Source organism: Symphalangus syndactylus, chromosome 5 (genome assembly GCF_028878055.3).
Source record: "Symphalangus syndactylus isolate Jambi chromosome 5, NHGRI_mSymSyn1-v2.1_pri, whole genome shotgun sequence".
Classification (NCBI taxonomy): Eukaryota; Metazoa; Chordata; class Mammalia; order Primates; family Hylobatidae; genus Symphalangus; species Symphalangus syndactylus.
The window spans coordinates 89,088,902-89,110,218 of NC_072427.2; the positions used below are offsets into that span (position 1 = coordinate 89,088,902).

At 47.7% G+C, this 21,317-nt stretch overlaps 1 protein-coding gene across 3 annotated transcripts in view; it reads right to left on the bottom strand.

Annotated features, from left to right (window-relative positions):
• Nucleotides 1–21,317, bottom strand: part of BACE2 (beta-secretase 2) — a 109,684-nt gene that overhangs the window by 17,844 nt on the left and 70,523 nt on the right. Inside the window, exons 3-8 of one of the 3 annotated variants that reach the window (XM_055279751.2) lie at nucleotides 20,290–20,506; nucleotides 16,512–16,640; nucleotides 14,958–15,092; nucleotides 12,451–12,552; nucleotides 7,860–8,009; nucleotides 1,442–1,610 (exon numbers count right to left, since the gene is read on the bottom strand). In XM_055279751.2, the coding sequence (XP_055135726.1) occupies nucleotides 1,442–1,610; nucleotides 7,860–8,009; nucleotides 12,451–12,552; nucleotides 14,958–15,092; nucleotides 16,512–16,640; nucleotides 20,290–20,506 (902 nt within the window). The remainder of the gene's footprint in view (nucleotides 1–1,441; nucleotides 1,611–7,859; nucleotides 8,010–12,450; nucleotides 12,553–14,957; nucleotides 15,093–16,511; nucleotides 16,641–20,289; nucleotides 20,507–21,317) is intronic. The other 2 variants (XM_055279752.2, XM_055279753.2) reach the window with 2 other exon arrangements.

The following is a 21,317-nucleotide window of genomic DNA, read 5'->3' on the forward strand; positions in this document are numbered from 1 at the left end:
TGAAATACGTCGGCACGGATATTTATGAAGACAAGTCATGATGTGTCATATACATACACTGGGTTGGATGATTTTATTTATACAGAATATGAATTGGCCTAATAGTCCACATGCAATCTTTCCTTTTAATATTTCTGTTCTCTAAATTGTTACTTTACTTTCCTGAAAGGCCATTCTGCTAAAGCCAGCTAATGAAGCATCCCTTATCTGCTTTATTTACCAGGAGTCCTGTTTTAAGACCATGTTTTAGGTATTAAAAAATAGTAACTGAAATCTCTCCCTCCTGGAATAATTCAGCTGTGGTCAACTTGGCATTTTGCCTGTGCACCTCATCCTGGCAGCTCTTTACCTGGGTTGAGATCAGAGCGAAGGTCTGAGTTGAGGCTCCCAGGATGGCCCAGCACTCTCACCTGTCCTCCAACAGCGTCTCACATCCGTCAAATTCCTACAAAACCCCCTTTCCTTCAACTGCATGGTGATCTTGTATTTCCCTATCGATTCCCAAATTTTGTTGTATTCTACCTCCTTGTCATCGATTCTTTTTTGACCTCACACTTAATTTTTCCCTCCTTTCACATATCACCAGCACAACTTTGGAATTCCATTCTGCTCGTGACTTCAAATCAAATGTACCAATTTTTTTTCGGTCTCTTGACACCTTATTTTGAAAGGCTGCAGTTCTCCTGACCACTTTTCTGATTCAGGCTCTTCCTCCACTTGTCTCCGGCAATTCAATCTCATGCCCACTTCTGTGATTTGCCTCTGCCTTGCAGGTTTGGACTCTCAGTCAGAAATACCTAATCCTCCCATTAAGCTGTGTGCGGTGTGAGCACTCCGTTTCAAGCAAACCGTGAAATCTGAAGACATTTTGAAGCTTATGGGATTTATCCACCCTCTTGACTTTCTCTGAAGACCTGCCAACCCTCCAGCTAGACTGCAGAGTCATGCTGCGGGCCGCCCTCACACATCTTTCAAAGGAATCCCACGAGAAACAGGGGTTCCTTGGTCTCATTATATTAGGATTTCAAGAAATCGCAACGATAGGTGTCCATTTCCTATTTCAAAATGAGGACAGCTTTACGGACAAATAAATGTACACAGCTTATATGTGAAATTTCTTCCTTACTCATTTTGCTTTAACTGTCAAAAAGTTGCAATTCAACTCCAAGGCTCCACGGCATATTTTTACTCCTAGTGACTATCAGGACTCACACTCAGCATTTCCCATGTGCTAAGCACTGAAGTTTCACATGGATGATGTCATTTAATTCTCTCAGCAACCCCATGATCCATTTTATTGAGAAGATTTTGATCACTGGTGATAGGAATGAGTGAAACAATTCAATGGTAATTGATTTGCCATCAAGAATTGCTTCCAAGTCAGCACATTTACATAAAGGACTCTTGTCGGGGATCCCTGTTTGAAGCTAGAATCACTCACCTGCACAGGGGCTCGCTGCAAAGCCCACCCTCTTCCGGGCTCTGTCAAAGATGACGTAGAAGCCCTCCATCACTGTGGCACCGATCACCAGTGCATTTGTGGATGGGGAAATGCCGAATCGGTAACATTCATAATTCAGGCCGGCCCCCATCATGGGCTGAATGTAAAGCTGTTTGTCGGAGAGAAGAGAGCAAACAAACAAGAAAAAGCACAAATCAGGCAATATCACAAAATTGCTGAGGTCACACGCATGCTCAGGACCCTCCCAGGTGCTGGGGGGAGTCACAGGGGAAGAAAGATGATCTCATCCTGCCATCCAGGAGGACAGAAGATCAAAAGCATGGTGATCAATATTATTGATCAGTGACAGCGCAGGTGACCCATATGCACCACCTGGAGTTACACACAGGTGCACACACCCAGAAGATATCTGTCCAACTGTCTGCTGATGAAAAGAGTCAAACTCTGTAAAATATTTTGAAGGGATTTATTCTGAGCCAAGTATGAGTGACCATGGCCCATGAGACAGCCTCAGGAGGTCCTGAGAACATGTGCCCGAGGTGGTTAGGGCACAGCCTGGTTTTATACAATTTTGAGAGACATGAGACATCAATCAAATACTTTTAAGATGTCCATTGGTTTGGTTCAGAAAGGCAGGACAAGTCAAAGTGGGGCTTCCAGGCTAGAGGTAAATTTAAAAATTTTCTGGTTGATAATTGGTTAAGTTTATCTAACCTGGGATCAATAGAAAGGAAATGCTTGGATTAAGAGAAAGGATTGTGGATACCAAAGTTTTATTGTGCAGAGGAAGCTTTTAGTTAGCAGGCTGTGAAGAAAAGAGGTTGTGAAATGTGTCTTACAGAATTTAAAAGGGTGCCTTCATATACACCATGGAATACTATGCAGCTATAAAAAAGGATGAGTTCATGTCCTTTGCAGGGACATGGATAAAGCTGAAAACCATCATTCTCAGCAAACTATCACAAGAACAGAAAACCAAACACCGCATGTTCTCACTCATAAGTGGGAGCTGAACAATGAGAACACATGGACATACGGAGGGGAACATCACACACCAGGGCCTGTCAGGGGGTGGGAGGCTAGGGAAGGGATAACATTAGGAGAAATACCTAATGCAGGTGACGGGTTGATGGGTGCAACAAATCACCACGCCACGTGTATACCTATGTAACAAACCTGCACATTCTGCACACGTACCCCAGAATTTAAAGTATATATGCATTTGAAAAAAAAAAAAAAAAGGTTGCCTGACTCTTAGTTGATTATCTTCTAGATCTGGAAAGAATAAAAAAAGGGAAAAGGGGATTCTCTATACGATGTAGATTTTTCTCACAAGAGACAACTCTGCAGGGCAATTTCAAAATATGAAAAGGAAATATATTTGGGGTTAAAATATTTTGATTTCTTTCCTTATTTGTCATGTGATGATGTTACGCCAGAGCCAGGCTGGAAAGCAGGCCATGTTATACAAGGTTAAATAAAACCCCTCTGGTGAAACTTTATGGTGTGTAGGGCAGACTCCCCAGGCCCCTTAGGTAGGAATTTTGGGCAAGAGAATTAAAAAAAAAGTCAAAGTTTAATCCTCATGTCCGTCTGGCCATCTGGCTATCTGCCCAGCGGTTATCCGCTGAAGACTTCACATGGCTCAGATGCTGCCCTCTGCACCAGCACTACAATGGTGAATGACACACGGTCCCTGCTCCCTCGAGGCTTCCAATCTAGGGGGGACCAGGCAGTAACCATAGGGTGGGAAGTGCCCCCACAGACCCCTTCTGTGGGTACTGCTGACCACTAATCACTTCCTCCGTGTGGAAGCTTTCTTCACTTGGACTCTAAGAGGGCTGCATTCTTCTTCTCCTTAACTCCCTGGCTGCTCCTTCCCAGGCACTGTATTGGATTTCCTTCATCTTCCTCCCCTGCAAGCATCGGAGCACTCTCAGGCTCTGGCTTCCTCTCAATCTTTCCTCCTTGGGTGACCCATCTGGCCCCACCCCATGGCCCTAGGTCACCCCGTAATCTCGCCTGAGACTCCCAACTCCTCCTCTCCAGCCCAGACCTGGGCCACCATTGCCACATGCTTGTGTCCGCCTGCCTGTCCACCTCTCAAATGGCATTTCCCGTGTAACCTGTGAAACCTGAACGCTGGCTGTTCCCCCCAAATCAGACCTCTCCCACAGTTCTCTGTCTCAGTAAATTCATGATTCACCCAGTTACTCAGGCCCTATAGTGCTGGGCCAGTCCTTTTCCCTCTTAGCCTGCATAGAGACTGTAACCAGATCCTTCTGAGCCTTCCTGTGAAACCGAAGCGGAATCTAATCACTCCCTCGCCTGACTTAGGCCAAGTCCTCACTGTCCTCATCCCTCGGGATCCACTGCAATGGCTCCTAGCTGGCCCAGAGCCCATCATGCGCCCCTCGGGCAGACAGAGTTTTAAAAGTAGGCAGCCTGATGGAGGCAGGACGATTTCCTCAGTGAAAAGAGGAAGAAGTAATCAACATCAGAGAGAAGACAGCATCTGTGGGTCAGAAGTTCTGCTGTTCAGGAGGGCCAGTTCCCACAGGTGCTATGCAGTGTTAAATGAAGATGAGTTGGCCATTGATATCTCTGGAGCCAAGAGTATGTGGGGAAATGGGTCAAACCTTAACACAATCAGTGAGCAAATCAGTATCCTATCAGCAGTAATAATTTCTTGGCTTTTGAATAGCAAATAATTCAAATGCAGGCAATTAGAGAGTATAGCAGCTGAGTATGACAAAATGCCACCTGTTTGGAGAAAAGCAAGAGTGCAAAATGAGTAAGAAAACAAAACTTCCTGTGAGTAATGATTAGCCTTAAAGGGCAGAGACAGGAAGAAAGACTTGGAGGAAAAAGGCAGACACACTAACACACAGAGTCCTGGGCCTTCCGGCTGTAGGGGGTTTGAGGGACTATGAGGGGTGATTTTGGAGGGAGCAGAAAAGACTGAGAGGAGACCAGCAGGGAGGGGCTGCCATGTGACCACACTGAAGAGCAAGTCAAGTAGGGACAAAGCAGAAGCTGTGAAGAAACCTTAGAGCTCCCCTGTGGGCTGGCGGCTGCTGTTTTGTAGCAGGCCACGTAGGATTCAGCCCATGGGATTTTGGAAAACAGTGTTGGGTATAGACAAAGTTTAAAGTAATTGCTTTTGACTTGACTCTTTTCTGCAGGAGCAATCGTTTGCTCACTTATTAGGGCTCATGTTTGAGAGGTCCCAGGTAGGGCCCCATCCTAAAACTCTGAGGACAAGAACGCTGGCGGTTTCCCTTGGTGTTAGAAAGGCTGCTGGGCAGAGCCTTTCTGCTGGGAAACATGGAGCATGTGGGGTCTCACCAGGTGATCTTTCCCAGCTTCCTATTGGAGTCCCCTCCCAGAAAGGGAATGGAAAGCAAGTGGAATGTGATGCTGAGTAAGAAATCAGGAAAACAGCAGGCAAAGTGGATTTTTAAAAATCAAGAATCTGAACATGTCAAAGACAACCAAAAAATATCTACCATTATAGGTGAAAGCAATAATGAATTCTTATGCAGAGATGTGCAAATGAGATGAAATGCTCCCAAACCCCTCTCATTCTGCTCCTGAGCTTGCCCAGTGCTGGGTCCTAAAAGCTATTGAGGAAGGCAAGCAAGCCTTCCTGGCTGTGACCCGCCTGGACTGAGAGGTTTCCCCCTAACGCCTGCCTTCTCCTCCTGCTTCTTATGAGTCCTTGGTGCCTGACATTTATTCAGCAGTGCACACCTGGGTCCTCAAGCTGGGTTTTGACATTATTACACACCACACTGATGAAATAACGTCCACATTTTGCCGCTCTACTAGCCAAAATGTAATCATCAAGAGCACATGATTTTTTTTTTTTTTTTTTTGAGATGGAGTCTCACGCTGTCATCCAGGCTGGAGTGCAGTGGCACAATCTCAGCTCACTGCAACCTCTGCCTCCCAGGTTTAAGCGATTCTCCTGCCTCAGCATCCCAGGTAGCTGGGATTACAGGTGCCTGCCACCAAGCCCAGCTAATTTTTTGTATTTTTAGTAAAGACTGGGTTTCAGTGTGTTGCCCAGGCTGGTCTCAAACTCCTGACCTCGTGATTCACCCTCCTTAGCCTCCCAAAGTGCTGGGATTACAGGCATGGGCCACTGCACCCGGCCAAGAGCACATGATTTTAAAGATGATTTAAAGATGCTGAAGACATAGCATTGTAACATCACTCAGTGCAGCGCCATTCATCCAAGCATACTGCATTCTTCTGAAAATGTGTTTGGTAGGTATTATTGTTTCTCCTTTATAGTTAAAGAGACACAGGCAGGGCTAAATGCTTTGCTCAAAGTTACGGCGTGAGGGAAGGGCAGTGCTGAGCGTGTAACTCAAGCCTCTCCTGAGAGCGTGGTATCTCCTGTCGGCCTGAATTTCTCCTGAAGCTTTCAATTCTTTCCCCAAGATCTCTCCTTTTCTGGAAAACACATCCCCACAATGTAAAGATGAAAATGGGAAAAGGCAGTAGTACCATTTACTTTTTTTCTCCTGAAATTACGCCTCCTTCTTTGTCCCTGCAGTCCAATTCCCTTTATCTCAAATTCATCAATTGCAACAAAGACACATTGATGTGTCCATTCCTGTACATCAGTACACAAACAGTTCTGATGTACTTTCCCTCCACTGCCTGGTGGCATTGGGGAAGGAAGGACAATCTTTTATCCCCACAGCTCTCATCTTCAAGGAATTTATAATTAATTGAAAACGAAATAGAAGTTAAGAAAACAGAAGTCAAATGAAAAAGGCAACAGCATAAAACGTACCCTAAAGATAAGATTCCATGCCAGATGAGCAGACCAGAAAATATGCGTGCTGAGTGGGAGGTGCAACCTCACAAATGGGTTATTCTGCTCGGCATAGTTTCAACAAAAGCTGGGTTGTTTGAGTTGAGTCTTAAAGGATGGGAAGAATCTGGATATACGGGCAGAGTAAGGAAGGGAGGGCATTTCAGGCAGGGGGGTTGGTAGAACAAAGGTTAGGAGATGGTTGCAGGCGAGAGGCCTTGAGGGTCAGTGGCCACCCAGCAGAGGGTTGGGGTGCAGTGAAAACACTGGGGAACTAGGAGGGGTCTGGTGGGAGGCCATGGACAGCGATGCCAGGAGCGAGCCCTGAGCATTTAAATAATGGGGACGCACTGCTTACTCATAGCAGGGGAGGCTCGGGTGAAAGTGGTGGTCTAGGAAGATGGATCTGACAACAGTATCAGAAAGAAGAGAGGGTGGGGGCTCGGGAGCACAGCAGCACTCTGCAGCTTACAGAGGTGCTGGTGAGAGCCACACGCATGAGGGCTCAGTAATGGAGGGGAGGAGGAAGAGGTGAGAAACGGGACTGAGGAAGACAGATGTGGTCCATTTCATTAGACGTGTAGGATAAAGAGGGAGTTAGTGGGTACTGGGAGTATAGGAAAAAAATGATGTCTTCATCTTGGGCAATCTAGTTTTTTTTTTTTTTTTCTGAGACAGAGTCTCACTCTGTCGCCAGGCTGCAATGCAGTGGTGTGATCTCGGCTCACTGCAACCTCCGCCTCCCAGGTTCAAGCAATTCTCCTGCCTCAGCCTCCCGAGTAGCTGGGATTACAGGCATGCACCATCACGCCCGGCTAATTTTTGTATTTTTAGTAGAGACGGGGTTTTGCCATGTTGGCCAGGCTGGTCTCAAACTCCTGACCTCAGGTGATTTGCCCGCCTTGGCCTCCCAAAGTGCTGGGATTACAGGCGTGAGCCACTGCGCCCAGCCCACTTTTATTCTTTATACATAAACAGGAAAAATGTATAAGGGTGATGTGGTAGGTGTGACAAAAATGTCTCCAGGTCTTCCCTTTTCCTTGTAGCCACACCCTTGGCAATGTGGCTCCGTGGCTCCTCCCAGTGCGAGGGGCATCTTTTCCTCCATCCTCGGAATCTGGGCTAGTCTTGGGCTTGTTTGGGCAGCATCATGGAAGAGACAGTGGCCAGTTCTGGGCTGACACTTCAGGAGCCCCTGTGTGGTTCGTTTCTCTCTCCTAGGTCCCTGTTACCACATGTGACTCAGACACTGAATGGAGAGAAACGCATGGCTCTGTTCCTCCATCCACCTCGTCACCAGATATGTGAGTGAGACCATCCTACACCAGCCTGGGCGGAGGCCAACAGGGACCCAGCCAACCACCAGCTGAGCAGAGACACGTGAGTGAACCCGGCCAAGGGACACCACCCTGCCTGGACTCAGCGGCAGTAATACGTGTGGCTGTCTTTTGCAGCATTATTGCGGTGATAGAGATCTAATACAGGTGTGACATCTATTACACGTGTCATGCATGGAGTGCTTTCACTTTTGCATGATAAAAAGAGCAAAGCACAAATCCCATCTCGTACCTGAGGCAGGATTGTGATACGGAATGACCTGCTGGAGTTCTCGTCTCTCAAGTAGATGGAGATTTTAGGGAAGTAAGACCAAGGTGTTTCCGAATTCGTCCAGCACGCCAGCTGGGACCCAGTCCAGAAACCGTCAGAGAATTCTGGAATCTAGACAAAACAAGATCACATGAGAAACCATGACTAGTCTGGCACGTCAACAGGAAACAGCTCCAGGCTCTCCTAGCCACCTCGCCAGATGCCCACAGGGATAAACAATGTTTAATTTGGATGGAATAGCAGGGACATTAGTCCCCTGGAAGAGTGACAGTGATGACAAAATAATAATGATTAAAATTGTCAAGACACATGAAGTACCTACTAGTACTAGTATTAGACACCTTTATAAGACCTTTGCAGCAATAGTTACTTCAATTCTCAACCAGCGTGATAGCATTATCCTCATCACTTTACAGATGAGGCAACCAAAGCACTAGAGGTGAAGTAACTTGCCCAAGGTCACACAGCAGAGGGCAGAGGCCCTTCAGAAGAGAGAAATCCTAATTGTGGCCCCCAAGGCCTTTCTGCTTTTCACTTGCCCTCTGAATTCCATGAGCCCAGCAAGTTGCCTCCTGGTACGAGCCTAGTATGGGCCCTCTGCTCTTTTGGGACATTTTTCTCCTCCTCCAGATCTCAGGTCAGATGCCGCTTCATCCAGGAAGTCCTCCCTGGCTTCCTCTTGTAACACTAAAACACCACCATGCCCCTCTCCTTCCTGGCCTTTCTCCTTGTGGCAGTTAACAATTTACACTGATTGGTGTGATACACTTCGGTGTCCTGCACTAGAATCCAAGTCTTCTCAGGACAGAGATCTGTGGCCTGGCCCCTGCTGCAGCCCTAACACCTTGCACACAGAAGAGACCTGGGAAATATTTGTGGAAAAAAATAAATGGCATCCAGGGACAAAAAGGTGGCCGGCAACACAGGACATCCACCAGCACCTCTCACCAGGGAACCGGAAGGAAGGTATCATCTGCCCATATCCACTAGTTGCTGAGATGGCAAGTTAAGGACACCTGCGTGACCTCACAGGCAGGCTCCCGAGCAGTCCGCCCTGGGCCTGCCGGCTGCTGAGGAAGGATTGTGTCTGACGTGTCTATTGTAGCATACCCAGGGCAGGGTCCCGCGTGGGGCACAGCAGGAAAAGGCCATGGCTGGGAGGAGGGGGTGTCTGTCCAGGGAGCTTCCCCAAGGAAGAAAGGCGTGAGCTGGGCTGGAGGGCCAAGCCAGCGCTGGGGAGGGGTGTGGTGGGGGTGCTGCAGAAGACGCTGCCGTGGAACCTGCCCGCTGGACATGGCTGGTGCTGAAGACAGACAGGAATGGAAGATGAGGTGGGGAGGGAACGAGGGGTGCCACTGTGAAGGAATGCCAAGCCGCATTTCATCTGCAGAGGGCTGAGTTCTGCAGCACATTGATGTGGTTCATGTGTCCAAGTGCACATGTGGGGCTCACTAGTCCTGAGTCCCCTGAGGCCAAGTGTACATGTGGGGCTCACTAGTCCTGAGTCCCCTGAGCTCCAGGGGATAGGCCTGGGCTAGACACACACTCCAGAGGCACTGACAGGTGAGCAGGAGGTATCGATGAGGCTAAGGATGGGATCACGCAGGAGGGTGTGCAGAAAGAACAGGGGGCTCAGGCCAGAAAAAGAAGCTCCATGAGGAGGGGCACAGGGACAGGGAGAGTCCAAGGAGGGGGCAGATGGGTCTTATAGAAGCCAAAAGGACAGTTAGAACAGAAGACAGGAAAATGGGACAGAACACTGCCAAGACCAGAACTGAAAACACACGTGGGTGCCCCTGGATGCATCTGCCGATGCCCACACACTGAATATCGGGGGTGGCACATGCCACGTAACCATGCAGACTGCCGACACCTGCCCTCCTCACCAGGGCGTGCAGCTGGGGAGAAAGCACCCTGTGGTTGGTTCATCCATCCCATGTTCTCCACTCAGACCATTTGTGACTGATTTGTGAAATTTCTAATGCTGGCATTAACGCATCTTTGCTTTGTAAAAAAGTGAAGTCTACTGAAGATGTGCACCACAGGGAGAGTCCCTTCTCAGACACGCTCATAAGAGGTGGGATGGTTATTTTGCTGGATTCGGCGAAGAGCTTTGGTGGCCAGGTCTGCAGCGGGACACAGGGCACAGAGCTCAGATGACAGCGCCATGACCAGCTCCAACAGCAGGTGGATAATGAGGCTCCGAGGGGCCACGTCACTGGCCTGGGCAGCTCACTTCAGATTTGGATGTGGGACTTACTGTCCCCAGAGCCATGGTCCTTAACTAAAAGTCTGGCAGCCTCCCTGGGGGTGAAGCCACGTGTCCTTCCTTGGGAGCCAGTTTCGACCCTCAGATCACACAGTTTTAAAGTTAGAAGTCATCTTCAAGTGGGTATTATTTTGTGTCTGGATTTACTCCTTGGAGAAGCGCTGGGCCTGAGCTACGCGGGCACTGCGGCAGGGTGGGAACGAGCCCAGGTCTCCGGGCCTCTGCACGGGCTACACCCTGTACAATACTCCCTGCTCCAGGTTCATTTCTAAATACAGAACTCCAAACCTTTTATTTCTAGAATCCCATCTGAACAATCCATGCCGGGGGACAGACCTCCACATTTTCATTGTCTTTCACTCTCTGAAGCCAGCCCTCCCCTTAACCAGAAGGAAACCCACGCCAAGAGGGTTGGCTTACCGGAACTGGTAGATAAGAAAAACAAACACAACTTTTGGTCCAGAGACAGTAAGACAGACACACAATGTGGCCTTTGTTATGCTTTCCCTGCCCAAGACAACCTTCCCATGTTTCTCCCTCCTGACGCAGGCACCGACTGAAATCAGAGGATAATTTTAGACAAAGCAAACAAATGTTGTGATCTCATTCCTTCTACCTCGTGGTTTTCGGCTCAGCACATGCCACGATGAGCTTGGGAGTGCGAGCGCCCCACAGCCCCGCAGCCCGCCTCTCACGGCACAGGGGCCTGGCGGTCCACGACTCGCTGGATTTTCACACTGTGCTTCAAACACGTCCTCGGGATGGTGGTCAGACTTTTCCATTCAGGATATGAAGTTGGAAGATGCTCACGTTACTTCTGCTGAGGGCATTTTTACTATTTAAGAAATGAGGGTATCGCTCCTTATTTCAAGTAGGGTCTGATTTTCAGCAAGCGTTCTAAACTTAAGGCACTAAAAATGTTACCTGCCACTTTCTCTGATTCAGCAGATAGTGGGAAAGATGGAGACTCTGCCGTGGCTTCAGCTGCAGCTGCGCCAGGCGGCTGGCCGCCTTGAGACCTGCTGCTTCAAAAAGGGCCCGCGTCCTTTCCTGCTTATTCCCCCTCTGTGTCCGTTTCATCCACGTGCCGCTCTTCCCGCAGCAGTTACAGGTGTTTGAAGTTCAGGACAACCCAAAGCCCTCTCCCGCTTGTCACGCTTCTGCTATGAGCTGTAACAAGGCAACCACCATACGTGCTCCTGTCGGCCACTCTTTGAATTCAGCCATCACAGCGGAGTAGCGGGACAATCAGCGCCACGCCAGGGCTGCAGTACAGGCTTTGTGCAGGAAACACTTTCTGACGATCTCACAAGGAAGGCCCTGAGTGGACAGATGCTATGAGAACACTCAGGAAGCCAAAAGTCTTGTTCATCTCGCATCTAAACAAATAGCAGCAACGCCGTGGTTGCACGTTTAATGGAAGCTCCAAGTATCTACTAAACACCAAGCATTTGACCCAAAACTCACAACCACCCCTCAGTTGAGAATACGGAGGCTCTCAGAGGGTACAAAACCCCTCCCCAGGCATCCAGCTAAAAGTGGCAAAAACTAGACTAAATTTAATCCTATTTCATCCCCAAAGCTGTGCTGTATCCAATGGTTATTGCCCTGAACTGAGTGGAAAGTTGGGGTCACACCAGGAATACCATCAGCCAGGTCCCCAAAGGCATGTTGTCCACAATCATAATTTTAATTGTATTTCAGAGCATGGCCATAAAATAATTATTAGATTGGCTGATTGTTCTTTGTCTTCTGTGAAAAAATGGTATTCTTTTATACAAACAGAAGCTAAGATACTAGTGCAGGGATGAAGGCCACAAAGGAGTAAAATGTTTGGTTTGTTTTGTTTTAAAGGCTATAAATGTATTATTGATTCATTGTTTATTCTAACATAGTTATATTACCAAGTATTGTTTTTCGCAGATTAAAAAAATACTATACCAACTGAACTATTATTTGAAATACTAGAGGGCATTGCACATTCAGATCCAAGTCCTCTGAGGTTCATGAAGGTATTATTTGCTAACATCAAAGAAGGGGATTGTGAAATTAACAAGTAATAGTTGAAACAAAACCCTTCAAAATATAAAGAGTTCAAATACATATAAAATATATTTACATATTCCACCTATACTATTACATATAAAGTATATAAATACACAATATGAAAATTTGAAATACATGGTGGAATAGTTCAGAGACGCTCAGAACACGCAGTGCTGCTCCTCAGCAGGTGACTGTAACTCAGCAACTCGGGGACCCGTGAGTGTTCCGAGGACTCACCAGAGATGCGCGGGCCACAGCTTCCACCACTGCATCAAACACCTTCTGGGGCAGGCGCAGCAGCGTGGTGCCACTGTCCACGATGGCCTTGTCCGCGTTATACTTGAACCGGGAGAGAAAGGGAAAGATGCGTGAGTGACAGTGGCACTCCCCGCCCCGTGTGGCTCCAGCCGCCATCACCATCTGTCTGTTACACACAAATCCAGGAAGCCACACCAGTTGTCGCGGACTGTGTAGTTCATTCATGTTCTCAGAACTGGGGAACCAGGGGTCTTCCAACCAAACACGCTCACTTCAGAGACAAGGAAACGGGCCCAGGAAAGGGAGGGGACAAGGCCCAAATTAGCAAATCAATAGTCCTCCCAAGGCACAGCTCTTTCCTTACTCAGAGGTGCCCGAGTTCCTTCATTGAGGACCCCCCACTCCTGCCCCAGGGCACAGGGAAGACCTATTTGTCTTTTGAGGCTGAAATATATTAAAAGCCACTTGTACAAACTGTACACAAATCAACTCTCTATGACCTCACTAACGAAGAGAAGAAGGACGGACAGTTTTTCAACAGACATCCCATATTTGCATTGGGAACAGAACCAGAGCCACAGTGCATCATAGACTGAGACACACACAGGCGCTGCCAGCCCTGTCCCCACCTGCAACATTCTTCATGTGGCAGAGGGAGGAGAATGGACACCAGTGGCTAACACCAGACGAGCCACCCCAACCACTACGGGCACAGCTGTGTGGGCAAGTCTACCCAGGGATGGAATGAGTCCTGGGCGACTTGATTCTCCTGCTTTAAGGCAAATCCATGAGTCGCATGACCAATACACCAATCGGGTCAAAAGGAAATAAGGGAGGAGGGGTTCAGAATTTTAAGAAAATGAAATGTACCAATGTATTAGTATTCTTCACAAATATTAAATTATTTTCAGTGTAAAAGCAAACTTAACTTAAAATATAACTTAGCTTGTTCAAAAAATTTTCAGTTTTTTAATATGTAAGAAAAGTAAATATGTAAAATATGCAAACTGAAATGTTGCGCTAAGATGTCTTGGGGTTTGTTGTTTGTTCTTTTGTGGGGTGGGCAGGAAAGAACCTAGAATCTAAGAATCACACCTCCAAATACAGGCTTTTCCTCTCTAATACACACACACACACACACACACACACACACACACATACACAGAGGTTTTGTATTTTGTTTTACATTCGGACACTTGATTCTACCACTGGGTTCTTAATTGACAAATAAGTGCCTCTTGACAATAAACACAGATTTGCAATCGTTTCTCAGAGGTGTCAGGCCTCTGAGCCCAAGCTACACCATCATATCCCCTGTGACTGTGACCTGCACGTATATGTCCAGATGGCCAGAAGCAAGTGAAGAATCACAGAAGAAGTGAAAATGGCCGGTTCCTGCCTTAACTGATGACATTCCACCACAAAAGAAGTGAAAATGGCCAGTCCCTGCCTTAACTGATGACAGTACCTTGTGAAATTCCTTCTCCTGGCTCATCCTGGCTCAAAGGCTCTCCCACTGAGCACCTTGTGACCCCCACCCTGGCCAGCCAGAGAGCAACCCCCTTTGATTGTAATTTTCCACTACCTACCCAAATCTTATAAAATGGCCCCACCCCTATCTCCCTTCACTGACTCTCTTTTCAGACTCAGCCCGCCTGCACCCAGGTGAAATAAAAACCTTGTTGCTCACACAAAGCCTGTTTTGTGGTCTCTTCACATGGACACACGTGACAAGAGGTACCTGCATATATGAGAATTGATGTTGGGATGTGATGGGTAATACGAACAGAAGTGCTAATAGGTTGGAATATAATGAAATCCCCGTGGTTTTTATAAAGCATTCTGAAAGTGCTATAGAAGACTGAGGCTCTCACAAGTCATCATAATGATAATGTCATAATGTGTCACGAACAACCCAAAACTCAGTGAGAAGGCATGAACGTGGTCCTGAGGTTTGGTGTCAGAGCTCTGCATGTGGCCACTTTAGCACTACCAAGCCACACACATCTATACACCATGACTGTTTTTTAGGAAGAATTCGGTACTCTGGGGGCCAGGCTAGCTGTGAATGGAGGATAAAAAGCTGATGATCTTTGCGGTTTCATTTTGCTTAATTTTCGTCCCTCTCTGTCCTACACTGATTAAAAATCTGCTTATTTCAACCTCTTAAACTGAGCTTAGGGACCATCAGTCCAAGATGAACGAATGGTGAAAGGTGTAGCTCAGATAGTCCTCTTCACTCACCATTTAATGGTAATTTTGCCCTATGAAGATAAGTGGTTGGGAGGATGCAATATTTGGGGTGGGGAGGGAGGACAATTAATTGATTTCAACTTACTGTACAGCAAGTCCCTCCATCTTGTCATGTAATGAGCCTTTATCTTACGAGGTAATGTACCTTCTGTTGGCATCTACGGGTTCAGCTGGCATATTTAAGGGACCCAGACACACACAGAAAGACACAACAGAGACCGTAGCATAAATACCTCTCTGCAGTCCAGATTAAGGCTTTGGCCTCCGATTTCCAATTTCAGAATTTCTATCTGGTAGTACCACTCTTCCTTAATAGGGGTGTACCAGATGTCTCCTTTATACAAACTTGGTTCAATTCCACCCAGGACCTAGGACAGAAAATATTTTCAGGTATAAGAGAAAAAAATACACAGACATATCAACAGGTTACACAGAGAAGCATGCACTTGTAAAGAGAAACTTCACTGCAATCAGGGCTTCTACTTCGTGACGACGTCATGAAACAAATATCAATGCTTAAAAAATAAACAAGGAGCCAGGCGCGGTGGCTCACGCTTGTAATCCCAGCACTTCAGGAGGCTGAGGCGGATAGATCATGAAGTCAGGAGTTCGAGAACAGTCTGGCTAGCTGAAACCCCGTCTCTACTAAAAACACAAAAATTAGCCGGGCGAGGTGGCACGCGCCTGTAGTCCCAGCTACTCAGGAGGCTGAGGCAGGAGAATCGCTTGAACAGGGAGGTGGAGGCTGCAGTGAGCTGAGATCGTGTCACTGCACTCCAGCCTGGGCGACAGAGCGAGGCTCCATCTAAAAAAAATTATAATAAATAAAATAAAATAAAATAAACAAGGAATTTTATGGGTCCACATCTGCAAAGGTCAGATGGTATTAGGCCCTCATCTAATCAAGATGCTTTGGGGGTTTCTCTTATCCAAAGAAAGTACATGCGAGTTTAGCTTTACAATATTGAGATTTTTCCTTCAAAGAAATGCAATAAAACAGTTAACCACACTGACTGACAATTATTTAGTTCCTTGGAGATCAGAGAACAGAAGAACCAGCACTTCCCTGATCAAAGCTTCATTTTGCAAACTCATAAAACATTTCCTCATAAATCCTATGCTGTCCTCTGCCTGGAAATGGTAGCAAATGAAAGTAGCTGAGGACCAGGGGTGCAGATCCTGCCTCTCATAGTCAGACAGCAAAGGGACTGGCAGCACTCTCTTCTAGTGCATTCTTCTGTCCCCTACTACTTTTGACGTCTGGGTGCCGGGCCCTGGAGGGAAGCTCAGGCTCTAGGGCCTCCGTAGTGCTGATGGTCTTGGTTCTGTTTCAGTAGCAAACACCTGTGCTGTGGTGCGTGTGTGCCTGTGTGTGTTGAGAGAGAGAGAGAGAAAAAGGATCTACAAGGGCCCCTGCTTCCCCGCCAAATTTATGAACTCTCCTTTGGCCCCCTACCCACAGTCATGGCCACTCACCACACCTCCCATCGTTCCTCACTTTTCCCTCCCCCACCCACAGAAAGCAGTGCCCTTCCAAGGGCCGTAAAGAAAAGTTTTAATGGAATTCGGAGAAGCGATGAGAATCATCCTTCCGGATGGCAGGATGACATAAAGGATTGCCTAATTTTAGCCATTTTTAAAAAGACCTACTACAAGGAGGATGAAAGTTTTACAGTACCTACGCACACCTACATGCCTAATATTTCTGCTCAGGTGTTTAATACAACAGAAAAAAACAGCCCATCCATCTGTGATTTTTCACCCCTTTAAGACTAAAAGATACCCACAAGACTACCTCCGTTGGTCCCAGATCCAGCAACGGGCAATCCGGCTCCACACATCTGCATGGAGAAAACGTTGGGGATGTTTGCTTGTGTCACCAGGGAGTCGAAGAAGGTCTCCAGAGAACTTGATGGCTGCGGGAGGGCGACAGAGAGGGACACCTGCCTAGGACTCACAGTGTAGACATGGGTCACCCAGTGTAGACACCACACACCACAGAAAACATTCCTGGTGTTTATACTCGATTTTTTCATGGTTCAACAATACACCAGCTTGTGATCGGGTCTAGGAATTCAGAAAGCCCCAGCAGAGCTTCCCACTGGTTGGCATTCTTCCTTTGGGCACGGCTCTGTTGTACAAATAAGATCGTATTTCTGGAAGCCATTCGACGCAGTCACATCTATCATCATGACTGCCTTGTGAGGGGGTGTGAGAAGCCGTGGAAGTGGGTTACCGTGGCAGGTGGTGGATCCTAATCTTAGGCATTTGAGAGTAAGGAGAGAAGAGTTTCTCTAAGAGCTGCCATGGCCGCAGACATTTTTGTTTGCCCGTCAGCCGCAGCTGTCCACCATGCAAATGAGAGGTGGCTGACCCAGGAGGACAGTATCCCCCGGGCCCCAGAGCCTGGGGTGAGGCTTAGCTCTGCCAGATGAACTCTGGCAGGAAAGAAGCAGGAAAGGCACAAATCTATACTCCAGGAGCATAAAAGCCTTCTTATTCCCCCAAGGCCAGATTTCAGAAGCCCTCATGTGCTCTGTGTATCCCTCACATCCAGCAAGACATACAGAGGATGCCCTCATTTCTCCAGAGAGACTCACAGGGAAGCAAGAAGGTCTGCAAACAGCTGTGAGGTGCGGGTGTGCCAGGGGTGCCAGCGGTCATGTAGGAAGTCAGTGATAGACCTGAGTTTAGATTTTGGCTTTGACAACTGAGAGACACTGGAGTTGGTGACCCTGAGTTGTTAGTTTTTGATGAAAACATAATTAACTATAGTAGCACGGATGCTACAGGCATCCCCTGGGTGCCCGTGGTCATTCACAGGAATGATTATTTACTATCTGTGAGAGCTAAAACTGTGATTCCAGAGGGAGTGAGGGGGAACTCCACCATGGAATAGATACGGATCTTCCCATTGGTGTAGTCCTTTTGTGTTTGACCTCCTACTTGTTTCATCTCAGCTTCTGCAGAATTCCGAGGCAGAATCTAGCACGATTTCCATATGCAATCTCTGTCAGAACATTTGTGGGCGTTTGGGTCAACCAGTGAGACAAAATCATCTCTTGGGATAACAGGGTGGGCCTGGGGGTGCCCCCAGCTGGTGTTCTACCCATCTTCTTGAGAGGCAGTAGACCAAAGCAAACACGAACGAGAGACCAGCTCTGCCACTTGCCAGCCGAGTGACTTGTTCCTTTGCTTCCTTCCCTGTGAAACAGGGATAAGGGCGGCTGCCTGGAGCCGCTCTGGGGCTTAAATGGGCCAATACCTATAAAGCACTTGGAGCGGCACCTGGCACACAGTGAAGGAGCTGCAATCATTCTGTCAAGTCCTTCACTAGGGCTGTGCCTCGGGATCCCTCTAGGGACTTAAAAGCATCCAGGTGCCCACGACCAACCCTGAGAGAACCTGATTCAGCAGCAGCGGGGCCCAGGCAGCTGTAGTGTTAGAAGCCCAGTAGGTGTTCCTGACACAGCCTTGTCAGGAAGCCCCTGGAATGGACCAGGGGCCACCACACAAGCTGACCACTGCAGGGCGCTCAGCCCACCTGTCTCAGAGACCCCGGTGGGCAGTCTGCCCCGCCCACCCTGCAGGCCCTGTCCCCAGCCACACTCTGCTTCCTGTGAGTCCTATTGCTCTCTCCTCAAACTCTGGAAATGGGGAGCCAATTGTCAGTCATCTTGGAATTTCAAAATGAAAAGATAAAATGTCACACGGAGAGTCAGAAGGTCTGAGCAAACCCAAAGGGGTCTGTTCTCACAGAAGCTTTACATATTATTCATTCCAGGCAATTTAGGTTTACTCTATCATCTTCCAAACAATTCGCATAAAACCAGTCATATACATCTTTCATTTCCAGTCACATACAGATAAAGCATTTTGAAAATGTATTTAGGAACGCAAGTTTTCATCCGTCTGCAATTCCCTATGTTGCAGAGGACAAAAGGGTTCATGAGCCAGCCCTGGCTCTGCAGACAGTGAGAAGCTCCATGCTCTGACTTCAAAGGGGCAGCAGCTCACTGACCCTCAATCCCCACATCTTGAAAATGGGGAGAATAAGGCCAGGCACAGTGGCTCATGCCATAATCCCAACACTTTGAGAGGCTGATGTGAATGGATCACTTGAGCCCAGGAGTTTGAGACCAGCCTGGCCAACATAGTGAAACCTCATCTCTACCAAAAATACAAAACGTAGCCAGGCATTGTGGCGTGTGCCTGTGGTCCCAGCTACTTGGGAGGCTGAGGTTGGAGAATCACTTGAACCCAGGAGCCAGAGGTTGCAGTGAGCTGAGATTATACTGCTGCACTCCAGCCTGGGAAATAGAGTGAGATTCTCTCTCAAAAAAAGAAAAAAGTAAAAAGAAAAAGAAAATGGGGAAAATACAACCTGTAAGAAAATGGGGAGAATACGACCTTACCAAGTATGCCTCACAGGGGAGACACGAGCACGGAGTGACCCACATCTTATCTTGCATCTTCTCAGCCTAGGGCCTAATAGGCTCTCAGTAATTGTGATTCTGTCTCCTTGGAGGGGCCAAGGGTTGTAAAATTCCTCTTGCCCTCCCCACCCCACCCCATCTGCTCATGAACTTGAGCTGGAACAGATGCTCTTCCAGACGGGAAGACTATCCTCATGGGACAGTGGGAGCCCTATTGCTCCAGCAGTCACTTCTGTTTCCTTCCACACGTAGCTCTGCTTCCAAGCCTAATGCTGAGCCAGGAGAGGCCAGGGCGTGGTGCCCAGGTACGGGGCCAGGAGAGCTGGTCTCCTTCTGCAGCTCTCGATGCATGCAAACCCATGTGGACTCCAGGAGCCCAGCACACACCCCTGGTGTCTACTCCCGCCTGACTTTGGCAATGCCTCCAGGTGGAAGTTCCTCTGCCTGCCTCCCTCCTCCTGCATACAGACATTATTTCCTTTGGGTACACCCCAAGTACAAATATTTGGGGAACATCCAATTCTGTCTTTCCCCATTTGGGGAGGCTCTGGCGACGGCAAGAGCAGGGCTCCACAATTCCTCCAGGGCTCACCACCACTGGGAAGGGCTAGCTCTCCCCAGGACATGCCTTCAGGCTGCCCATATTCCCGTGCTGGGTGTCTCCTCTGAGGTATCCCCTGTAGAGCCAGGAAAACAGGCCACGTCCCAGCCTGGCGGAGGGCACCATCCCCTGCCTGCATTCCAGGGCCACCCGCAGGCTCCATCTTCACGCAAACGTATGAATTTAATAAATGTGTTTTCTTTTAATCCTACCTTAGTAAAAACTCCTAAACACACACCACAATCTACATGATTCAAATTCTGTTAACATTTTAAACTATAAAACGAAAATAAAACAAAAAGTTAATGCTATTAGTCTCTCTTACAGCAAGGTTCCAAGAATCATGCTGTTTACCTTCAATTTAAAAAATGCTTGGAAATATAATTGTGTGAATGCTGGTCTGTTTCCACCATGTGGTTCCCACTGTCTCCAAGAACAGCCCAAGACTCATGTGTCAGCCCTTTAATGATTGATTTTCAGAATCTCGTCCTATTATTTGATTTCCTTAAATCCATGGATTAGCCTTACCTTGGCAAGTGTGGCATAAGCTAGGCCAAGTATTCCATTCCATTTAATCCCAGGCAAAAAGAAATTCTCTGATTCAAAAATAGTGGCAATGTTGACAAGAAAAGAACTATTGAAGCCTTTGGGGATGGTGACGAGGTCTTCTCCAACGAAGCCCGTCCAGCTTCCTTGTGTGTACTTCACTGTGACGTCAAAGCCCTTGGAGCGGTATGTGCTAGACCTGGAGAAAGAAAAGAAAAGCATGTGGTATTCATTTTATTTTATTTTGTTTTTATTTATTTATTTTTGAGACGGAGTCTTGCTCTGTCACCCAGGCTGGAGTGCAGTGGTGTGATCTCTGCTCACTGCAACCTCCGCCTCCCGGGTTCAAGCGATTCTCCTGCCTCAGCCTCCTGAGTAGCTGGGAATACAGGCACACATCACTACGCCCAGCTAATTTTTTGTAATTTTAGTAGAGACGGGTCTTCACCATGTTGGCCAGGATGGTCTTGATCTCTTGACCTTGTGATCTGCCTGCCTCGGCCTCCCAAAGTGCTAGGATTACAGGCGTGAGCCACTGCGCCCGGCTAAGCCCCTTGTATTCTTTTATGTATCCATGTTCCCGAACCACGAAGATAAGGTTGCCATGTCCAAGGCAGCTATCTTAAACACAGAAAATCTACTGTAAGCCTGTAAGCCATTCTTTATCACGAACAGCATCAAAGTTAACAAAGCAACAGCTTCCCCCAAAAACATAATATTTGATGTTTTGGTAACAGTGTTTTCCATGTCATGTGGAAGGGATGCACTGGTGTAAACATGTGGCTTGAGTCTAATTTTTCCCTATACCCAAGTTAAACCCTATAAGTCAGGTGCTTTGCTGGGCCACTGTAGGACATGACCCTTTGAAGGACACAACCCAATCTGGGCACCTGCCTGGCCCTCCGACTTTGCAGGGCTGCTGCGCTGCTGCTCTGTGACACAGGTAGGTGCCGGCATCCCAGAGGGAGGCTCCACCAGCCTGTGCCTGCAGCAGCTGGGGTTCAGGTTCA